Source organism: Delphinus delphis, chromosome 6 (genome assembly GCF_949987515.2).
Source record: "Delphinus delphis chromosome 6, mDelDel1.2, whole genome shotgun sequence".
In the NCBI taxonomy this organism is placed as follows: domain Eukaryota; kingdom Metazoa; phylum Chordata; class Mammalia; order Artiodactyla; family Delphinidae; genus Delphinus; species Delphinus delphis.
The window spans coordinates 20569535-20591498 of NC_082688.1; the positions used below are offsets into that span (position 1 = coordinate 20569535).

At 41.0% G+C, this 21964-nt stretch overlaps 2 protein-coding genes across 5 annotated transcripts in view; one reads left to right on the forward strand and one right to left on the reverse strand.

Moving 5' to 3' along the window:
- The window catches only part of SLC31A1 (solute carrier family 31 member 1), a 29337-nt gene extending 13571 nt beyond the window's left edge, over window positions 1-15766 (reverse strand). Inside the window, exon 1 of the mRNA XM_060014296.1 lies at window positions 15634-15766. The gene's annotated coding sequence lies outside the window, so the exon portion shown is untranslated. The remainder of the gene's footprint in view (window positions 1-15633) is intronic.
- Window positions 15767-15953: 187 nt separating this feature from the next.
- FKBP15 (FKBP prolyl isomerase family member 15) overlaps window positions 15954-21964 on the forward strand; it is a 54338-nt gene continuing 48327 nt past the window's right edge. For all 4 annotated transcript variants that reach the window (XM_060014297.1, XM_060014299.1, XM_060014298.1 and 1 more), the window contains exon 1: window positions 15954-16124. In XM_060014297.1, coding sequence (XP_059870280.1) covers window positions 16072-16124 — 53 coding nt within the window. In that variant the 5' untranslated portion in view covers window positions 15954-16071. The remainder of the gene's footprint in view (window positions 16125-21964) is intronic.

Genomic DNA, 21964 nt, shown 5'->3' on the forward strand with positions numbered 1-21964 from the left:
GGGAAAACGACTTCAAACACTTACACTTAAAACTTAAAGGGCCTTCATTTATGAACGGCCAATGATCTAGGCAAATAAGAAATGCTCCATGGACTGACAAGTTTTTAGAAGAATAAAAGAGTAGCTATAAATTAGTGAGAGTAGCTCTTTTACATAGAAGTTCTTGGCTAAGAATACCTATTTTAGTAAAAAAAGACGATAACTCAGGAGCTGCCCTGAGAATCTCTTTCTAACTATCCACAGAAAAGACAGAAAGCAAACCTGTGATTCGATTCTAATCAGAATAAGACGAAGAAAGGCTTTGCTTCCAGATACTGGTTCAAGGTCACCCCCTTCTACCGTAAATTTTATCTTTCCCTATGTCCACTCCACCTTATTAAGCTGCTCAGGCTGAGCAAAGGAGATGAGAAGCCTGTTTGTCTTGGAGGAACTGATTACATGGAGAATTATATGTATAATAATGGAGGGCTATCATTTTTAAGAGAAAGCATGCTAAGGACAAACTCAATTTTTTAAATACCCACTTTCCAATCTCTAAATCATCTATGCCTTCCAGGCAAACATGAATGGACCAAGCTACTACAATATAAGAAACAGGAGGATTGGTTCAAGATGGCGGAGTAGAAAGACGTCACTCCCTCTTGTGAGAGCACTGGAATCACAACTAACTGCTGAACAATCATCGACTGGAAGACACTGGAACTCACCAAAAAAGATACCTCACATCCAAAAACAAAGGAGAAGCCACAATGAGACGGTAGGAGGGGCGCAATCACAATAAAATCAAATCTCATAACTGCTGGGTGGGTGACTCACAAACTGGAGAACACTTATACCACAGAAGTCCACCCACTGGAGTGAAGGTTCTGAGCCCCAGGTTAGGCTTCCCAATCTGGGGGTCCGGCAACGGGAGGAGGAATTCCTAGAGAATCAGACTTTGAAGGCTAGCGGGATTTGACCGCAGGGCTTCGACAGGACTAGGGGAAACAGAGACTCCACTCTTGGAGGGCACACACAAAGTAGTGTGCGCATTGGGACCCAGGGGAAATCAAAAGAAAGCTGGAGCAGCAATACTCATATCAGATAAAATAGAGTTTAAAATAAAGAATGTTACAAGAGACAAGGAGGGACACTACATAATGATCAAGGGATCAATCCAAGAAGAAGATATAACAATTATAAATGCACCCAGCATAGGAGCACCTCAATACATAAGGCAACTGTTAACAGCTATAAAAGAGGAAATCAACAATAACACAATAATAGTGAGGGACTTTAACACCTCACTTACACCAATGGACAGATCATCCAAACAGAAAATTAATAAGGAAACACAAGCTTTAAATGACACTATAGACCAGATAGATTTAATTAATATTTATAGGACATTCCATCCAAAAACAGCAGATTATACTTCCTTCTCAAGTGCGCATGGAACATTCTCCAGGATAGATCACATCTTGGGTCACAAATCAAGCCTCAGTAAATTTAAGAAAATTGAAATCATATCAAGCATCTTTTCTGACCACAACGCTATGAGATTAGAAATCAGTTACAGGGAAAAAAACCGTAAAAAACACAAACACATCCCTGGGGATGTTTCCCTTCCAGAAATATAAGGAAACAAACACTCTCTTTCCAGCCAAGCCAAGTACAGGAGATGGTTCATAGGAGCCTGCATTTTGCTATTTTTTGGTGATGGTGTTGATAATAGAACCAGTACTCCCACCTACACTAGTGTCCAGATACCATTTGCATGTATTTCTCAAGCTGTAATTTGCATTTTAGGTTGTACTCCTAGAAACTAATCTCTCTGCAAAGAGGCACATAAGTATCCTCACCTCCAACTTCTCATATTGATACACTTATTTTATGTTCACTGCGTGGCATTTATGTCTCTGTTACAGATTTACTTTCCAGCCTTATCCCAATCTCATCCTCTTCACATTCAAATATTCCACCGAAATTGATTTACTCAATTTTCCTGAATAAATTTAGTACTTTGACACTTGTATGCCTTTTTGGCCGTGTCATTCTCTGTAGTCCCGCCCCCCCCCCCCGATTTTCTGAATATGAGCAAATCCTATCATTATTTATTCAACATTTACAGTGCACTTAAAATGTGTCAGAAGTAGGATAAAGGTAAAATACGGCCCCTGCTCTTTTGAGTTTACAATCTAGTTCATTCTTTAAGGCTGAGTTAAAATGCCACCTCTCCTATGAGGTTTTCCTTGAATTCTTGACAGAAGAAATCTCTCTCTCTTTTCTGAATTTTTCTAGCAATCTTCTCTTATGGAAAATTTGACTTACAGTTCTTAAAGTACGAGATAAAAAATACCACATATACACAGCAAGTTCTTAGAGGGCGAGTAACTAATTTATACCTCCTTACTGCACCTGGAAGAACACTGGACAAATATTCACTCACTCAAAATGTATTTAATTCTTACAAAACCCATGTAGGTTTCATACCTACTTACAAGGAGCCAGCTGCAAAAGACAAGATTCTTGCCTTTGCGGAACCTACTCTAGAGGAGGAATCCTCATTAAATATGGAAAAAAATAAATATGTATACGTATATATAATTATAAATTTGATAAGTAATATGAAGGAAGTAAACATGGTACTGTGATAGGAGAATAACAGTAAAAGAACTAATTTAGATGGAGGCGGTTAGGTGGAGAGAGAAGAGAGAAGCCCTCTCTAAGGAGGCAACATTTAAACAGACTGATAAATTACTGGAGTTGGGTAGAAGAGCAGAGAATAGCACCCTTGAGGCAAGAAAAGAATCAAAGCCATTCAAGGTCAGTATGAATAGAACACACTGAGTGAGAAGAGAGGCCAATGAAGTTGAAGAAAGAGGCAGAAGGGGTATACTGAAGAAGGCCTTATAGGTCATTTAAAGGAGACTAAATTTTATTCCAAGGGCAAGTGGAAGATATTTAGGTGTAATAAGCAGGGGAGTGATGTGGCCAGATTTATATTTTAACAGAATACTTTGATGTGTAGAATAACTGGCTTTTATTTGTTCTTCCCTAATAATATTTCCTGCTCAAGTTTTCTGTGAGGCATTCACAGATGGAAAAAAAAAAAAATCCCCTACAGAGCCATGGGCCATAATCCTTTACTTTGCCAGAATCCAGAAAGACATCTGTTAAAACTTTAGAAGGATTAGAAGAACCTTCTAATTTCTGGGTTATTTAATGGTTTGAGGGGCAAAACTGAAGGATATTCTACAAGGACTGTCCTGGGTTGTAAAAGCTTCTAAAGTCACACATCACCTTTTGTAGGAGAGAGTTAAGCTTACTGAATATTGTTAAGAGCATGAGTTTGGAGTCAGATAAGATCCAAATCCTGGCTCTGCTAATTTCTCTCTGAGTATCTTGGTGACATTTCCTATAAAAGTCCCAAGGGTCTTTAGGTTGGCAGTAGGTACAATGCATAGAGGCTGCTAAAGGGGCCATATCCAGATTTCAATACCATTTGGGTAAATTACTCAAATTTGGTAGTTGCTCAATAAGTTAAAAAATATGACGAAGGTAGACTAAGCTCCCTGTGGGACATGGACAGCAGACTGTAAGATACACAGCAAGTGTTTAGTAGATTTTTATTGGATTATACAATCTGTACTATACATGGAAACCTTTAACAGTGATATATGACAAACCCCACTTTTCACTCACACCTCCACGAAACATTGGCAATAAGTCCAGAATTTATGTGACTGCAGTTTTTAATGCTAAGGGCAGTGGAGAATATACTAGACTGAGTCCAAGATCTGGATTCTGGTTCATCCAACTCTGTCACTTTGTATTCTTTTGGATAAAACACCAATGTCAGTTTCTCAATTTTAGCCTTATTGACATTTGGGGCTGAATAACTCTTTGCTGTATGAGCTGTCCTGTGCACTGTAGGATGTTTAACAGTAAGTATCCCTAGCCTTTACTCACTGAATGACAGTAGCACTGTCCCATGTGTGACAATCCAAAATGTCTCCAGACTTTGCCAAATATCCCCTGGGGGGCAGAATCACCCTACTTCTTTGAGAGCCACTATTGATCTCTGAGTTTTAGCCTCTCATCCGAAACTCAGGGGAATGAGATAACATCTGTCTTGTTCTCCTTTAGGGTTATTGTATGATTCAAATAAGATAATGAATGGCAAGAAATACTGAGAGAGAAAAAAAGACCATATAACATACATAAAAGCATTATTATTACTCTGTGAGTTACTGTTATTATTATGTTCTATGAGTGCTCAAAAACAAGGCTGAAGAAAACTACTCACATCTTGTTTATGGAATGCATTCTAAGGCCTACGTTAGGCTATGTGCAATCTAATACACCTTTTACGTTTGTATTCAATAAATATTTGTTGATTGAATGATTTTAAGTCTGGGCCCAATAGTAACTTCATTTTCTCTTCTGGCATGTTCTCAGGTTTTTCTGCTGAGCTACCACAATGTAGTGTGTTTCTAGACCTAACTCCACATGAAGGACAGGCCTGGATTAAACAAGAATGGCTACTTATTTTACAGCTGGAAAACTGAGGTACATGAGGTTAACTGACTAGCCAAGGTCACGTGTCAGTCAGTCTCGAGGCAGTCTGCAATTAGAATCCAGATTCTGACCTCAAGTCCGGTGACCTATTACTTGTATCATTGTACTTCTACCCAACTACTTGCGTCCCTGTCTCTTAACACAAAGGTAGCTATTTTACTTTATGGGGGCAATTCTGAAAAATTGAGATAAGGAAACAGTTATAGTTTTTAGGGAACTTAGAAAGAAATGTAGACCTATTTCTATTGGGAGGCACAAGTGAATATTCCCTACATTTGGGGTAAACAAAGATCAAGTTATCCAAGGGCACTGTCAAGTCTATAAACCCCATTAAGTTGTCCAGGAGGAGCTAAATCTAGTTGTTATCTACCTCCAGAGTAGTTGTGTCTTGCAACACTTTACACCATGCTATGGCCTACAATTTGTGTTAAAACTATGACCTGCAGTATTCTTGGCTGCTCTGCCTCTGTAGCTCTAAGTGAGAATGGACTTCCACATAGCCGGAGCTTCAGGCCACATTTCAGCATTCCATTAAAATTCACAAAAGCCCCAAATGCCATTCTACTATATATTTTCAGTGTCAGAAACAGAACTTTTAAAGAATAACTCATAAAAATGTCACCGTTAAAAAAAGTCACCATTTATTCTACTCCTTTAAAATACCAGAACACATTTAATTATTATGCCTCTGTGTGAACTTTCAAACGGTGAATGTCACAAAGAGTCATCACTCTCAACCGTTGATTCAATAGTCTTCTGAGTAATTCTCAGGCAACGTATGGGTTGTAGCCTACCTTAACCTTTATAATTATTACAACTCGAAAGAAAATAAGACCCGGGTTCTAGCCCGGGTGTTTCCATTACACTAAGCAATTTAATCTTTATGGTCACAATTTCCTTAGTGAAGAAATAGAATAACTCATCTTTAGGGCCTATTTCAATTAGAAAAGTTTAGGTGTGTATAATATCGTTTCAAAGAAGAACAAATGCATACTTGTCTTTTCTAGGAACATTCTGAATATTAGATGATATGCTTTAGACATTCCAACATTTCAGTGGCTTTAACTTAACAGACTGTTCCTATCACTTTCTAATATATTCCAATTCACCAATCTTATACAATCATCTCTTCTGAGAAATACCTAAAGCAGAAATACTAAGAGCAACAGCCCTCCTGGTTCTTGGAGTCACTGCTGAGTATCATAATGCCATGCCATCTTTGGAGTTCAGAACAAGTTACTAAAACTTTGTGGGGATAATACATACACAGAAACCTGGGTTAATAAAATCTCACAATTTTTTTGAACATCAAATGTAAAAATATATATGAAAACGACTGGCACATTAATAACATACGTAGTAAATAATAAATGATAATTGCTTCCCTCCTAACTCAAGGGTTTCTCAAAGTATGGTCCAAGGACCGCCTGAATCAGAATTATTTGAGATGTTTGGCTAAAAATGAAAATTACGGACCCCACTCCAGACTACTGAATCTCCTCTCAGGGAATGGGGTCTCAGACTCTAGGTATATATCCAGATATATAGGCAATTCTTATGCGCTCTAAAATTTGAGAACCAAAGTTCTGAATTACAGAGATGTACAACATAGATATAGTATACAGGCTCTAACGACTGTATGTTTAAGAAGAGGGAGATAAAAAAAAAAAAAAGAAAAGAAAGAAAGTCAAGATTCAACCAGGAACTAAAATAAGACATTTGTTTATTCTGATATTCCAAAAGGGCACAAAGATTGCCCAGTCTCACTTAGAATTTACACACACCACCACCTACTAATCAAAGAACTTTCTGGGCTAACACTAAATTTAATACCAAATGGCTCATCTTTGGGATTTGAGAGAGGTTTCTTTCACCCACTGTGTGAATAAAATCTGAGTTCCAGATGAAGGGGAAGTTATATATCTTCTACAGTTCTACTTTTCTAGATTAGTTGTGAAATACAGGAATTGAACTATCAGAAAAACAGACTTTATTGCTGACTAATAAGACAACAAAAAACCTTCTGTGTGAAGAAAATGCTGTATATAGTTCCCAACATGATTAATGAAGTTAAGATTTGTTCCCAGCTGAGCACTCCAGGGCCTGTCCCTAACCATCAACTCCTGCATTTCTGAGAATGAGAGTTCAGTTAGAGATCCTGAATAGGTCACTAAAAACAAACAAACAAAAAAAAAACATGAGGAGGAAACTGTGGGCAGAAGAGATATTTTCTCTTTCTTTTTTATGGCGGCTTTCCAAGTATGCAAGGAAGTTATTCTCTAACTAGTAAAACTGCACTTTCTGGTTGTGGGCCCTTGGGCAAATTACTTAATATCTCTGGGCCTCAGCTCTAAAATCAGGTAATAAAAGTAGCCTCTCTCGGGCTTCCCTGGTGGCGCTGTGGTTGAGAGTCCGCCTGCCGATGCAGGGGACATGGGTTCGTGCCCCGGTCCGGAACGATCCGCGCTGTGGTTGAGAGTCCGCCTGCCGATGCAGGGGACATGGGTTCGTGCCCCGGTCCGGAACGATCCCACATGCCGCGGAGCGGCTGGGCCCGTGAGCCATGGCTGCTGAACCTGCGCATCCGGAGCCTGTGCTCCGCAACGGGAGAGGGCACAGCAGTGAGAGGCCCGCGTACCGCAAAAAAAAAAAAAAAAAAAAAGTAGCCTCCCTCACAGGATTGTTACGAATTCACTGAGGCAACAGCATAGTGGTTAAGAGGGTAAGTTAGTTTCCTCTAATATAGGGATGACAGTAGCACCTACCTCGTGACAGTGTGCATTTAAACACCAACTTAGCACAGTGCCTAAACACAGTAAGCCCTCGATACATAGTCATTACCGTTACTTCTTAATCTACTGTTCTTTCTAAACTTGGCATAGGTATAATTCCCCAAATCCTTTGATTTGTCCTTCGCCCATTGCTCCATAGCTAACCTTTCTTTCTAACCTTTGCTGTTCTCATTTTCGGAGTTTTCAGAGTGTGCTAGTGAACTCTATCCACTTCACTTCACAGGGAAGGATGTTCTTCACCTATAAAGAATCAGGTGGTCAGTAATTTGTTTCAATTTGATTCCAATCTGCATTTATATTCTTTGAAATGTCTCGAAGTTTCAGGCTTCTTTCTCTCTGTTTTCTAATGATAAAGGATACTTTTTTTTTTTGCGGTACGTGGGCCTCTCACCATTGTGGCCTCTCCTGTTGCGGAGCACAGGCTCCGGATGTGCAGGCTCAGCGGCCATGGCTCACGGGCCCAGCCGCTCCGCGGCATGTGGGATCCTCCCGGACCGGGGCACAAACCCGCATCCCCTGCATAGGCAGGCGGACTCCCAACCACTGCGCCACCAGGGAAGCCCCAAGGATACTTTTTTTACGGGTGGTTTCCCCACTGCCAAACAATTCTCCAACACCACCTGGGTGTCCTACAATTCAACTCAATTCTGACACTATCTTCTCAGAGATAGCATCAGATTACACAGATTTAGGACCCAGTCCTACAAGGCTGCTCTTCACTTCAGATGCCAATTGCAAGCCTGTGCTTGTGATCAGCTGGCTATAAATCAGAGGCTCCCACAATCCCCTCTCCTTGAGTTCTACAAATTTGCTAGAGTGGCTCACAGAACTAAGGAAATCCATTTACCCACTAGATTACTGATTTATTACAAAGTATATTAAAGGAGATAAATCAACAGCCAGATGAAGAGATATATATAGTGAAGTCCTGAACAAAGGAGCTTCTGTCCTTGTAGGTTGGGGCCAGCATGGTGGCACTTGGAAGCATTCTCGTTCCCCAAACCCAAAGCTCTCGGAACCCTGTCCTTTTGGGTTTTTATGGAGGCTTCATTACATGGGCATGATTGATTCAATTTGGCCACTGTTGATTAAACTCAATCTTCAGCCCCTCCCTTCTCCCAGGAAGTCAGGGGCTGAAAGTTCCAACCCTCTAGTCACTTTGGTTGGCTTCACAGGCAACTAGCCCCCATCCTCAGAGAAGTTACCTTATCAACGAAAGACATCTTTATAGCTCTAGTCACTTAGGAAATTCCAAGGGTGTTAGCTCTGAGCCAGAAATGGGATGAAGACCAAAAATATATTCATTATAAATCACAATATCATACTTTTTCTTATTTTTATATTTTTAAAGTCATTTCATTAGGATTTTGAGAAGGAAACGAGATATGCGCAAAGCGCCATCTTGCAATGAAAATACATACATTATAAGATGTGCCGTGGACTACTTTGCAGCCATAAACAAGAATGAGGAAGCTCTTTGTATACTGATAATGACCTCCAAGGTACCTTATGAGATGAAAAAAGAAGGGGCACTATATGCTCTCCTTTGTAAAAAGTTTTGAAAGGGAAAAAAGTATATACATATTATTTGTAAACACCTATACTACCTCTGGGCATGGGGGAATAAGAAGGTAGTAACACTGTGATCCCTAGGAAGGCAACTGGTCAGATGTAGGTTGGATTTGACGCAACATTTTTCATTATACATCCTGTGTACCTTTTGAATTGTGAACCATGTGAATATATTTCCTACTAAAAAATTAAATTATCAAGTCCAACTCCTTTATTTTACAGATGGGGAAACTGAGGCCTAGGTCATTGAATAATGATGCTAATATACTCTTTAGTCAACTGAACCTGTAACATCTGCTTCTTGTACATTGCTTCTGTAACACTAGGCTAGCTACTTCCCCCAACCCTCCCATTTCTCCAGATAGTTTGTTGGGAAGCAGCTAAGTAGGAGGGGTTTCTGAGCTTTATGTATCCTGTTTTAGTGGCAAATAATATAGAAGCTCCTGTTTCTCTTGGCCACTCTCACCTTTCTGTACAAAGAAGATCAAGTGTACAACTACATTCTTCACAAAGGCCTTTGGAAAAGCTTTTATTTGCCTGGTCCGAATAGGACAACTCAAATTTGATATGTCAAACAAACAAACTGAAAAGGTCTTTTAGTTATGCAATGATAGAAGGGCCTAAGTCCAATGGGGAGTGGATCTCCCAGTTACTATACTCTACTTCTCTGATACCTTTTGTTGTTGGCTAAGCCACATCCTGGAATAAAGCAATCCCGAGATGCACCCTTTCATACCCCTCTTACTGGATCCTTTTGTAGTCTTGACACATTTCCACCATGCTAACCATGAATGCTTAAGTATGATTTATGTAAAGATCCGAGTGTTTTATAAAAAGCGTGATAAGAGTAGAGATAGCCCTGGACTAGGCATCAGAGACTCTGAACTATAGACATAAGTTTGCCATACATTAGCTATGTGACATTAAGCAAATCACCTGAACTCAACATGTACTAGTTCATTTATTACAAAATGGATATAAAAATATCCACCCTGCCAATCTCACAGGTTGTGAGGATCAAATAAAATATGTCAAAATACTTCCTAATTCTAAGGTACAGTAAATATGAGATATTATTAATGGTAGCTTGCTTTCTCATTAGAGGACAAAATTAATCTCTGAAATTAGATGTCCAAGTCACACATAGGGCTCACTTTCATGTCACTTAAAACACACAGACTCTTATAGCCTGATTTAAAGAACACTAGCTAGTTAGATATGTATAGGTTGGCAAAGCATTGTTTTAAATGCCTCTTTGTTATAATCAAAGGCAGACAAAGGTCCCCCTTGCTAAACCTTCCATTTAGTTATATTATACGGGATTTCAATCGTCTATATCACAGTGTTGTTGGTTTGCCTGTGGAGAATGCTGGGAATTAATTTGGTGTGAGGCAGAAACTAGAAAACATTTTACCTTTTCCTTTTTTACTCCTCCCTCCCTCTGAGAGAAAAGTTGTTCAAAACCTCAGATAGAGACTGCATGGCATGGTAGAAAAGTACTGGGCTAGGAATCAGGAGACCTGGGTTCTATATCTGGCTCTAGGGGTTTATTATCTGTGTGACCCGAGGAACTAGGTCTCTTCATTCATTCATTCATTCATTTGTTCGTTCATTCATTCAAATTTATTGTGTACCTACTGAGTGAAGGTACTATGATGAAACCCTATCCTCAAGAAGCGCAGTCTGATGGAGAAGGGATACATACAAATAATTAAAATACAGTATGAGATGAACTAAGATATAGGTTATGCACAGGGTTGTGTGGGAACTGATAAAAAGCCATTAGGAAAGGTAGGAGACAGGAATGGGTGCCTGCGGGTACAGTTAGCAGCATTCCTCTTCTTTCATTTCATAAACTGAACGGATACATTCTAGATGCTCCAAATTGCTTCAAAATTATACAAACACTCTGTATAGTTCTATAATAACTCTACTACCTATTTAGGGAAAGACTCAAACTGGCTAAAAAAGGTCCCGCTAACGTTTTACTGGTTGCTAAAGTTTTGCTCTTTATGTGTTCCCCGCAAATCATTTCTCTTATTTACTTTTGTAATGCAGGTTTCTATGTCATTATGCTGTATTGCACAATGTCCTCAGCCTACAAAAGCAGGTTGTATACAAAAGCCTAGGGCCTTTGTGCAAAGGAAAAGAGGTAGGGTGGACCCTTCTCAACCCTTTCCTTCTCTGCAGGGCTTTGTATTCCTAAGGATGGCCCCCCCCCCTGCTTGGGGATGTTACCTAAATCATGAAATGATATTACTCAAAGCAATGGAACTTCAAAAGCATTTCCTTCCCAGTGCCTACTCTAAGATTTCTTTTGGCATAAACTGCTCACTTTAATGCATTAAGTATCAGACCCTTGCTGACTTCTCATACTTAGTCACAAACTATAGAAAAGTTTTGATTTTTTTAATAGCTTTTTTATGCTAAAAGCTGCATGTGGGAGTGCAGGCATCAATCAGCAACATGCCCTCTCTCTTCCCTCCCTTTTCCCCAACCATGCCTGGCTTGCCAACTTTAAATGGCAGAGTTATCTGGGTGCTGCCTGGTTATTGACTTATCTGACATCTTCCACTAGTTGAAGTCATTCTGTCTCTGTAAACACTTACTTTTTTCAGTGATAACTATGTCATCTTTTTTGTCTTTTGCAGCATGTCTGGTGAGGAAGGCAAAAAGAAGAATCAACAGCAGAGGCAAACTGGAACAAGGAGAGGAACGGACTTAAGAATCAGAGACTCTTAAGAGTATGGTATAAATTGTTACCTTTAGAGAAGTCATTTAATTTTATTCACATTCAGTCTAGAACATTTATTTTTCTCAATTCAAAATTGAGATTATAATCAAAAGGAAAACTGGACTGAGGTCACTTAAAATAAAAAATTCTATTTCCTACTGGGCTAAGTACAAACTTGTTAGCTTGGCCTTCAAGGTATTTGACAAATATGGCCCTGGTCTCCTTTTCAACTTTAATCCACTATTTCCCTATGTATACTGTTTAAGATAACAGTAAACTATTAGCAAACTATTGCACAGAACTCTCTTAACCAGTTTAACTGATCACACATTAGCTAGGCTATTCTCCAGTATCATGGGAGCAACACTTCTGCTCTCCCTCTCAGTGAAATTATGTGCTTATTGAGGGTATCAGTTGTGTTTATTCAGAAAACAATTTATGCCAATTGTGTTTATTATTCTAAATATATAACTTAATAAAGTATTACATAAAGCAATGAAGTATAAATGAGAAGAGGAAAACAACATCAGCAGCTAATATTAACTGAGTACTTACTACCTGCCAGGCACTGTTCTAAGTGTTTTATGTGAATTAACTCATATAATCTTCATAAGAACCTTGGGAACTAGATACTATTATTGTCCCTATTTCACAAAGGAGGAGACTGAACAACATGCCCAAAGCCTATACAACTCAAAATTGGCAAAACAATTTGGCTCCAGAGCTTTAACTACTATGCTATACAAGTTGAAAGCTTAGGAAAGACTAGATAAAGATACACATAACTATGCTCCACTCGACCTTGTATGTGAAAGTAGCCACAGATAATACATAAACAAGTGAGCAAGGCTGTGTTCCAATAAAACTTTATTTACAGAAACAGGCAGCAGGCTAGGACAAGATTTAGCCCTCACACTGTAGTTTGGAGATCCCTGAGACCCACACTCCAAGAAAAGGCTTATGTCAAAAGAATGGCAAAAAGATGTTTTAAGTTTTAAGTTAAAATAAAATGTTTAAGATCTACAGGTAACTAATATCTGTATGATTCCCTGCTTTGACTTACTTTTTTTCAGTTAACTTTTCCCTTCAACCTGGAAAGTCTTACTTCCTTACTTCCACTTGGAATCCCACTCACCTTCAAAGCCCATTTTCTAACCCACACCTTCCTCCAAACTATGTAGATTTGATCTCTTCTTCCTTTGCTATCCTACAATCATTCATTTCTACTTATGAGACTTACTTTGCTATATCTTCTATTATGGCTATTTGCATACTTCAATTATCGTCATTATTCAAGTATAAGCACTTTGAGGACAGGAACAATGACTTACTCATTTTCTCATCCCAGGCAACACCCAGCACAGCGTGTATACATAGCAGGTTTCAGGTGATGTTTCTTGAATTGTGTTCTGACATTCTTCTGTTTCAGTGACTGAACAGAAAGAACACTATACCCCCCCAAACCTACGTTCAATTCATATCGCTAACACCACACCTAAGATCTAACTTGGTTATAATTTTAAACTATTAATTTTAAAACGCATCCACCAGAACAGATTAATATAGGTGTACCTGTATATAAAAATTGTCATCTAATGTGTAGCAAAATTGCTGATAATTCTAAAGGAACTGTTAAAATTGATGCTTTCTGGTTACTCTTCAGGGGGTCAATACATTTTATAAACACATCTAAAAGCTGTTTACTTAAGCAAAACAAAAAAACAAAAATGCTTTATTCAAACTTGAGACAGGGTTGTGCCTATTTACCTCCCAGCAGTACTATTTGATAGATACCTGGGAGTGTCTAGGGAGCCTGGCCCAAGCTCTGAGTGAGTTAGAAGGGCTGGGACAGGCATTCAGGTTTCCTGATTCCTAGTCCAATATTCTACTTCAGGAAGACAGTGGCTTTTTAGGTACACTCAATCCTGCAGTTCAAAGCCTGGAAGACTGAGGAAGCCTCAGCACTATCTTCCCCTTCCTCATACTGCCAATCAGAACCAGCAGCTGTGTCCCACAGTGGCAATCTGGGCACCCATATTTGTGGTGTTTCCATCACCAAAAAGGCTGATCCAGATTTTAGGATTCCAGCCTATCTAGAAAGGTGACTTAAACACCCTGGATAAAAACACTCCCAACTCAAGAACGCAAAATAAGGGCTCAATGATCCCATGTAGCATTCTTTTCCCCCCTTCAGCATTTTTAAAAAGCACTATTCAGATGTTGTGGTGCTGGAATGACAATGACCAGTACTGGGGAGAGGGGTAAGAAAGAGCTGTTACTTATGCAGCTTATTCTTTTTTTTTTTTTTTCCTGAGAGTAGCCAAGCTCACATTTAACAGAGAGCTACCACAAAGGGTTCCAGTTCCAGTGCTTGGATTCCAGTTGCATCATTGCTTTAACATTGTCAGCCTTCACTGCTTTAACCATCTTAATCTGTAAAATAAACACAGGAAGCAGACAACAGCCCTATCCTTCAGTTTAACAGAGGAATACTTTACTAACAAAAATTAGACCTACATATAATATTTTTAGCTATCCTATTTCTCTTTCCCCTCCCCTAGAGCTTTAAACAATAGGAAAATCATCTTCAATTGACACAAGAGACTAAGCAACCCAGACAGTTCACAGCTAGTACAGCATTTTTATCTTTCTGGAAGCTACCTATAAAAGGCAAGAGCCATTGCTGGGCTCTCTGGGTCACACGGAAAAAAATATCCTAAGAGAATAAATTAAGGAATAAGGAAACAAGGATGAATTCCACTACTTGGTCTAACAAAGAATTAATGAGGACCCATTACGGGCAAGAAGGCATAGTGCTCTGTGACACAGGAGACACCAAGATGAATAAAACTGTTATCGTCCTTGAGGAGCTTACAATTTAGTAGAAGCACACAAACTATAATAAGAAGCAGAACAAGGCAAGTGCCAAGAGGTATAAAATCTCTGGGAAGGAGCTACCAACCACTTCACTTTGATTTCATGCCAACAGATTAAAACATTCAGGTAAGGGACACCTGTTGTACTAATCTGATTGTGAGGAGAAGCCCAGAGTGAAAGCTCTCCTGAGATCTATGGAAACAGAAGCTACAGTGGGACATGATCTGCTTATCCACACTTCCGCTAAGCCAGGCCTACCCCGAGATTGTTCCAAGAATGACCCTACGTTAACCAAAGAAATTCTTATATGAGATTCAGAAAGGGTGGAAACCGGAGGCAGAGAAGTCGACAGCAATTGATGTTGTCTTAGGTCTGTGGCAAGAAGACTAAGCAAAACCCAGGCCAAGGTTGGTGCTGGGGGTTTTCAGCTTCTGAAGTTTCCTCTTTTCCATCACCCACCCCCAGAACATTCCAGCTCTCCTGCTCATCACCTGCATAGGTGGACTCTAGGGAGGGGACTTCTCTCCAGATGTATGCCACAGTGGAGCAATAACCACTCTGTGAGAGAATACAGTACTTAAGGACTGGTAAGGTTCTTGTTGACCCGGCAGCCCGCTAATTCCCGAATCAAGAGACTAGGGATCCAGCTCCAGTCTGCCCTTTACTCTGTGTGACCTCGGACTAGTCATCCAAGTGCTTAGTTCCTCTCTTTCCCTACCTGTAAAGTCTGGGATTAGGAGGAGACTGGGATTGAATTCGATGACCTCTGAGGTCTTAAAGCTTCTTGACCAGTCGGCACACGGAAGCACTGGACAAACAGCCCGTTGAATAAATAGCGAGGGCGGCCACAGGGGACAAGCGGCAGAGGGATCAGGCTGGTTTTACAGACGGGGAAACTGAGGCACGGAATACCTTGCCCCAAGGTTACTCCGGTTATGTCACTACGGGGGCCGGGCCGAAAGCTCGGGTCTCCAGACCTCCAGTTCCGGGCCCTTTTTCCTTTCGCCGAGCTGAGAAGAATGGCGTGGAGGTCCTCGTCTCGGAGGGGAAAGAACTGTGCTCGTGCCAGGGTTGCGAGAGGGGCGGGAGAGGCCTTACCTTCCCAGATCGAGTCCAGCCACCGGCGCCTCCCTCTCAGAACCTTATTCTGTCACACTCCCAGGACTCTTCAGGAGCCCCCTCCACTTGTGACCCTCTCGACGTGTCCAAGACCGCCACCGAAGCGCCGATTCCCGCCCCTACCCCGCCCCCTGCCTCTCTGGCCAATCGCCGCGCAGGGTTTCGGAGCGCCTATGCGTCTCACCGCCTCTAAGGGCCGGAGAAGCCTTTCGTCACGCGGCGTGCCTCCCCCTCCAGGTCCTCTCATTTGCCTTTGCTCCACCTTCTCCAGAACCTAGACTCCTCCTGGCCGAGTCACAGTGCGAGAGTTCGTCCTGCCGGAAAACAGCACGGCGCGGCGGCGTTTTACGACGTCGGCGGTGAAAGGCTCTGGAAACCCTCCGACTTCTTCCCTGAAGCGGGGCGAAAGGCTGCGGGATGTTCGGTGCGGGCGACGAAGAAGACACCGACTTCCTCTCGCCTAGCGGCGGGTGAGTGACACATGCGTGGAGCAGAGGGCGTGGCTGAGAGAGCCTGGCCTTACGGTTGGAGGGACCGCTTTCTTAGACCTCTTCCCAACTTCCGGGTCCAGACCCTTGCCACATTCCGGTGCTCCACAGCTCTCAGAATCCAGGCAGAGCTCGAAGTTGTGCTGCGTCTGTCCACCTGGATTCTGGACCTGGCATCTCCCCTGACGCGCAGTAGGACCCTGGGGTTCGACTTTTGCTTTCTGGGTCACAGTTTCTCCTTCTGTGAAATGGGGGTGATTATTGATGAAAATACCTGTCTCAGAGTTTTTATGAGTCAGCTGGTGCCTATAGGAGACTTTCTCTTTTCCGTGGACAAGGCGGTGACACTTCAGAATTGGCGCTGGTGGGTCAGCTTCAGCATCCTTCAAGGCCTAGCTCGGATGTCACTTTTTGGTGCTTTCCTTTCTCCCACGGCCCCAGGGAGAATAAATTGCTTTCTCTTACTTATTCCCACAACTAGGTGTACTTACCTTTATCTTTGTACACAGAACCTACTAGATTTTGAGCCCTGACAGGACGAGAACTGTTTACGTTGTTCACACTGTTCTGCGCTCGGCACGGTTCACCGTTCCTGGCACATAGTGAGTGCTCAGGAGGTGCCTACTGAGTGAATAATGACTGTGAAATTGCACTGTAAAGCCTAAAGCCAATGTAAGAAACTGCAGTTGCTGTCCCCTGTCCCCAGTCACTATATAAACTAGCCTGGGGTACAGGTCTTCAAGAGGCAGGGTTTTCTCTCTTCCACTAATCAATGTTGTGTCGGTAGACAGCTTGACTCCCTTCAAACTTGTGAGCTGCCAAGTTCTGATCCTTGCAGAGTCTTTCTTTGAACATCTGTTTAACCAATTTAAGAATGTACCGAAGGGCTTCCCTGGTGGCGCAGTGGTTGAGAGTCCGCCGGCCGATGCAGGGGACACGGGTTCGTGCCTCGGTCCGGGAAGATCCCACGTGCCGCGGAGCGGCTGGGCCCGTGAGCCATGGCCGCTGAGCCTGCGCGTCCGGAGCCTGTGCTCCGCAACGGGAGAGGCCACAACAGTGAGAGGCCCGCGTACCGCAAAAAAAAAAAAAAAAAAAAATGTACCGAAGAATGATGAATACACCAATATATACTCCTCATTCTACGAAATATTTAGAGGTTACAAAAATGATTAAGCTGTTCTCTCTGGTCTCAGGTTGCTCCTAGTCCTGATGGAGAGTCCAGTACATGATTGACCTAAAATGACACTGGCTCTCTTTTGGTCTTAAATAGGATCTTTTGACTTACACTGTGATCAGCTCTACATTAGCCATCCTGAGTCCTCTTTTCACTCTCACTGCCCTGTTCCACCCCTACCCTCGCTCTGGATGTCCTACATCCACTTAGTTCCCCCTTGAGTTCTTTCAGTTGCTCAATTATTTTAGAGTTAAGCAGTGCTTTGGTTCCTTTTTTCCCTACTCCACCCAAAACATTCAGTGTTTCCACACATCCAGCCTGTTGCTGTTGACTATGTAGTAAGCCATTTGAATTAATGTTTTTTCAGACAAACTTGTTTTGTAAATGGCTGTGACTTTTGAAAGTTTACAAGATATACTTTATTTATTTTTAATAAATTTATTTATTTACTTATTTTTGGCTGTGTTGGGTCTTCGTTGCTGTGCGCGGGCTTTCTGTAGTTGCGCGAGCGGGGCTCCTCTTGTTGCGGAGCGTGGCCTTGCTCAGTAGTTGTGGCTTGCGGGCTCTAGAGCACAGGCTCAGTAGTTGTGGCACACAGGCTTAGTTGCTCCGTGGCATGTAAGATCTTCCCGGATCAGGGCTCGAACCCGTGTCCCTTGCGTTGGGAGGCAGATTCTTAACCACTGCGCCATCAGGGAAGCCCACAATATATACTTTAAATTCACATTCTTCACTAAGTGAAAGTCTTTGAGGGAAGTCTGTAAATGAATGTTACAGCTCCCAACTTTATTTTTAATTTAATTTTTATTTTATACTGGAGTATAGTTGATTTACAATGTTGTGTTAGTTTCAGGTGTACAGCAAAGTATTTCAGTTATACATATATATATATCCATTCTTTTTCAGATTCTTTTTCCATATAGGTTATTAAAGAATATTGAGTAGAGTTTAGGGCTTCCAGCTTTGATGCAACAAGCAGTACACTGCTGACTGAAAATTCCTGGGTAGATAACGTCAGTCATGTGCTCTTCTCCACGTTCCTGGCCTGAGATAAGTTCTTGGTGGCTCAGCTATGCTGATTTCCTGGGCAGGCTCCTTAAGGACCTGAGAAACTAATTCTAGGCAGGAGACTGTACTCCTAAACACAGACAACAGCTAATTGAATGATAAAAGGCTTAGTAAACGAAGTTATACAGGTGACTTATTTTTGTTCCCCGTAATAACCAGAAAAACTAAATCAAGTTTGAGAATACAGAAAGTTTCACCAACATTCCCTGATTCAGCTATTCCTTTGTCAGTTTTCTCTAAGGAAGTAAAACATATGACAGTGAGTACTGCGGCTGCTTTTCAGTTCCTCTTGTACAACTGTAATTTACTGTAAATATTACTTGATTATTATTTTTTAAGTATCTTGACTTAAATGTGTGACTTACTTGATTCCACTTAAGATAGTCAAGCCTAACAGAAGTGAGAGTATTAGTGCCTAGGATGGCTGTCTAGACGATTGATAATCTGTGTTCCAAATTTCCAGGCCTCTTGGTCCATGGTTAACCTAGCAATAGTAAAGTGGTAATCAGAAGGTTTGTGGGTTTTTTTTTTTTTTTTGGTCTTAGCCCTTTCTTTCCGTTGAGACTTTGAAATGAAGAAATATGTGAATGCCTACTAAGTGTATGGTACGTGGCTTCAGCTAATACAGATAGGAATAAGGAACAGTTCCTGCCCCTAAGAAACTTCCAGTTTAGTAGTAGAATAAAACAATCCAATAATGATAATCAAAAAGCATTCTTAAGGGGCCAGTAATGTATATACCGGTGTTGTAGATTATATAAAAGTTATATCTAGGCAGGGACTTCCCTGGTGGTCCAGTGGTTAAGACTCCGTGCTTCCAACGCCGGGGGCGTGGGTTCGATCCCTGGTTGGGGAACCAAGATCCCACATGCCACGCGGCGCTGCAAAAAAAAAAAAAAAAAAGTTATATGTAGGCAAATCTGATTAGCATAATGATGATAAATCACCAGTGTAGAGGTAGAAAAAAGAAATCTGGAACTGATCATCAGAAAGCATTTTCGGTATTTAAAAGATACTGAAAAGCCTAGATTCTGATGTTGATTCTGTCCCCAGTTAGGAGTGTGACTTTATGGACAAGTCACTTACCATCCTGACTCTCCATTCCCCAGTCTATTAAATAATGGGGTTGCTCTAGGTGATCTTTGAGACTTTTCCCAATCCTGTAGTTTGTATTTATGCTAATATCAGCTTATAGTTGCAGGTCAGTTTGTGCACTGGCCAAGCATGGTTTCTTCCTTCTAGGGGTATCTGAGTTGAATCGACATTTTAAGGTAATAGGATGTGGACACGTGTATAAAATATATTGTGTACTTACCCTGTGCAAGGTACTGTACTAAGTACTATATATACAGTATTGTATTAATTTCTTTCTACTACTCTCTGAGGCAGTTTTTACTAATATTATACTCATTTTGCAAAGGGGAAATTAAGGCAGAGAGAGGAAAGTTGCTCAAGGTCAAACGGCTAAAAAGTAAAAGAACCTAGATTTGAAATCAGGCAAGCAGATTTCCACCAGACTGCCTGTATGCCTTATTATTAGTATAGAAGTAAATGTTTGATACCACAGTTTGGAAAAGAAGTACTTGAACAACCGAAAGAGTCCCCGTTTATTAAAATACATTGATAAATCATAAATGCATGTATTACTGTTTTGTTGTTTTGTTTTTTATTTTTGGCTGCGTGGGTCTGCGTTGCTGCGCGTGGGCTTTCTCTATTTGTGGTGAGCAGGGGCTACTCTTTGTTGCGGTGCGCGGGCTTCTCATTGTGGTGGCTTCTCTTGTTGCAGAGCATGGGCTCTAGGCTCACGGGTTTCGGTAGTTGTGGCATGCGGGATCCATAGTTGTGGCTCACGGGCTCTAGAGCACAGGTCCAGTAGTTGTGGTGCACGGGCTTAGTTGCTGTGCAGCATGTGGGATCTTCCCGGACCAGGGCTCGAACCCGTGTCCACTGCATTGGCAGACGGATTCTTAACCACTGCACCACCAGGGAAGTCCTGTATTACTGTTTTTAATGAGAAAAGAAAAGGAGTATAAAATTAAGGTTAGATAAGACTTTGATAACTAAATGCACAGGCTAACATTTTTTAAATATTTTAAATTAAACAAATCTTTTTTATTTTTTGGCTATGTTGGGTCATCGTTGCTGCGCACAGCCTTTCTCTAATTGCAGCGAGCGGGGACTAGTCTTTGTTGCAGTGCACGGGCTTCTCATTGTGGTGCCTTCTCTTGTTACAGAACACAGGCTTTAGGCGTGTGTGCTTCAGTAGTTGCAGGCTCAGTAGTTGCGCCACGCAGGCCCTAGAGTGTGAGGTCTTCAGTAGTTGTGGCGCATGGGCTCAGTAGTTGCAGGGTGCAGGCTCTACGGCACGCGGGCTTCAGTAGTTGTGGCTTGCGGCCTCTAGAGCGCAGACTCAGTAGTTGTGGCACACGGGCTCAGTTGCTTCGCGGCATGTGGGATCTTCCTGGACCAGGGATCAAACCCGTGTCCCCTGCATTGGCAGGCAGACTCCCAACCACTGAGCCACAAGGAAAGTCCAACATTTATTTTTTAAATGTGATTAATGCTGGAATGACTTTTCCTATGAATTATAAACTTAGAGACTAAAGTCCAGAGTTAGCAAGCTCATTCTTGCTAACATAGTTAGGGAGATGTGTACATTTGAAAACATTTCAGAAGTGGAAAGTGTAATAATTTACAAAAAACCTATGCCCCTAAGTCTGTGTAGAGTTCATTTTAAAAAAATAATAGAAAATAGAATTAATATGAAAGATAATTAGGTTGACCTGGCTTTTGGATTGATTTTGCAATCATCAATTGGCTGGCCTTTAGGGCATCTGTGGAAACTTAGTTTACCTACAGCACTTTTGTCTTTATGTTAAAAAAAATAAAACGCACCTGCAAAATTAAAAAAGCAAATCCAATACCCATAGTTTACTGAAGCTACCAAGGACATTCTTTCTTATCAATGATTTGTGCATAATCTGTTAATCTTAACTAGGTTCTAAGCTTTGCAAATTTTTCAGGAGGTTAAAGGCATTGTTCAACTTCCTAGAATCTTATTCTTTTAGGGAATCTGCTCAGATTGCCCTGAGTAAAAAGAGAACTCTTGGTCTTTTCTAAATTTCATTAGCATTTGTTTATGTCTTAATGTAGGCCAGCACTGCTCTCTATAATTGCAATATCATTTAAACCTCTTAGTCCTTTAAAGTAGACATTGTTGGCCCCATTTACAGGAAACTCAACACTACCTTGAGAAAACAAGGTAGTAGTTTCAAATCATATTAAATTTATTTTGCAAAATGCTAGTATGTATTATACATTAAAATTATCAGGGAAAAAAGACCAAAAAAAGTTGTTGGGATGTTTCAGTATTTAATAGTAACCAATTACCATGTTAGATGATAAAGACTGAATAAGTTTTATTAAAAATCTCTATGGAGTGTAACTCCATATAACAGCTGCTTGTTATATATCTCATGTTATAGTTTGCAATTATATAGTATATACCTAATTCCCTTGTTAGAGTATATAAGCTACTTGAAAACAGAACTGAGTTTTGCTCACCAATGTATACCCAGCA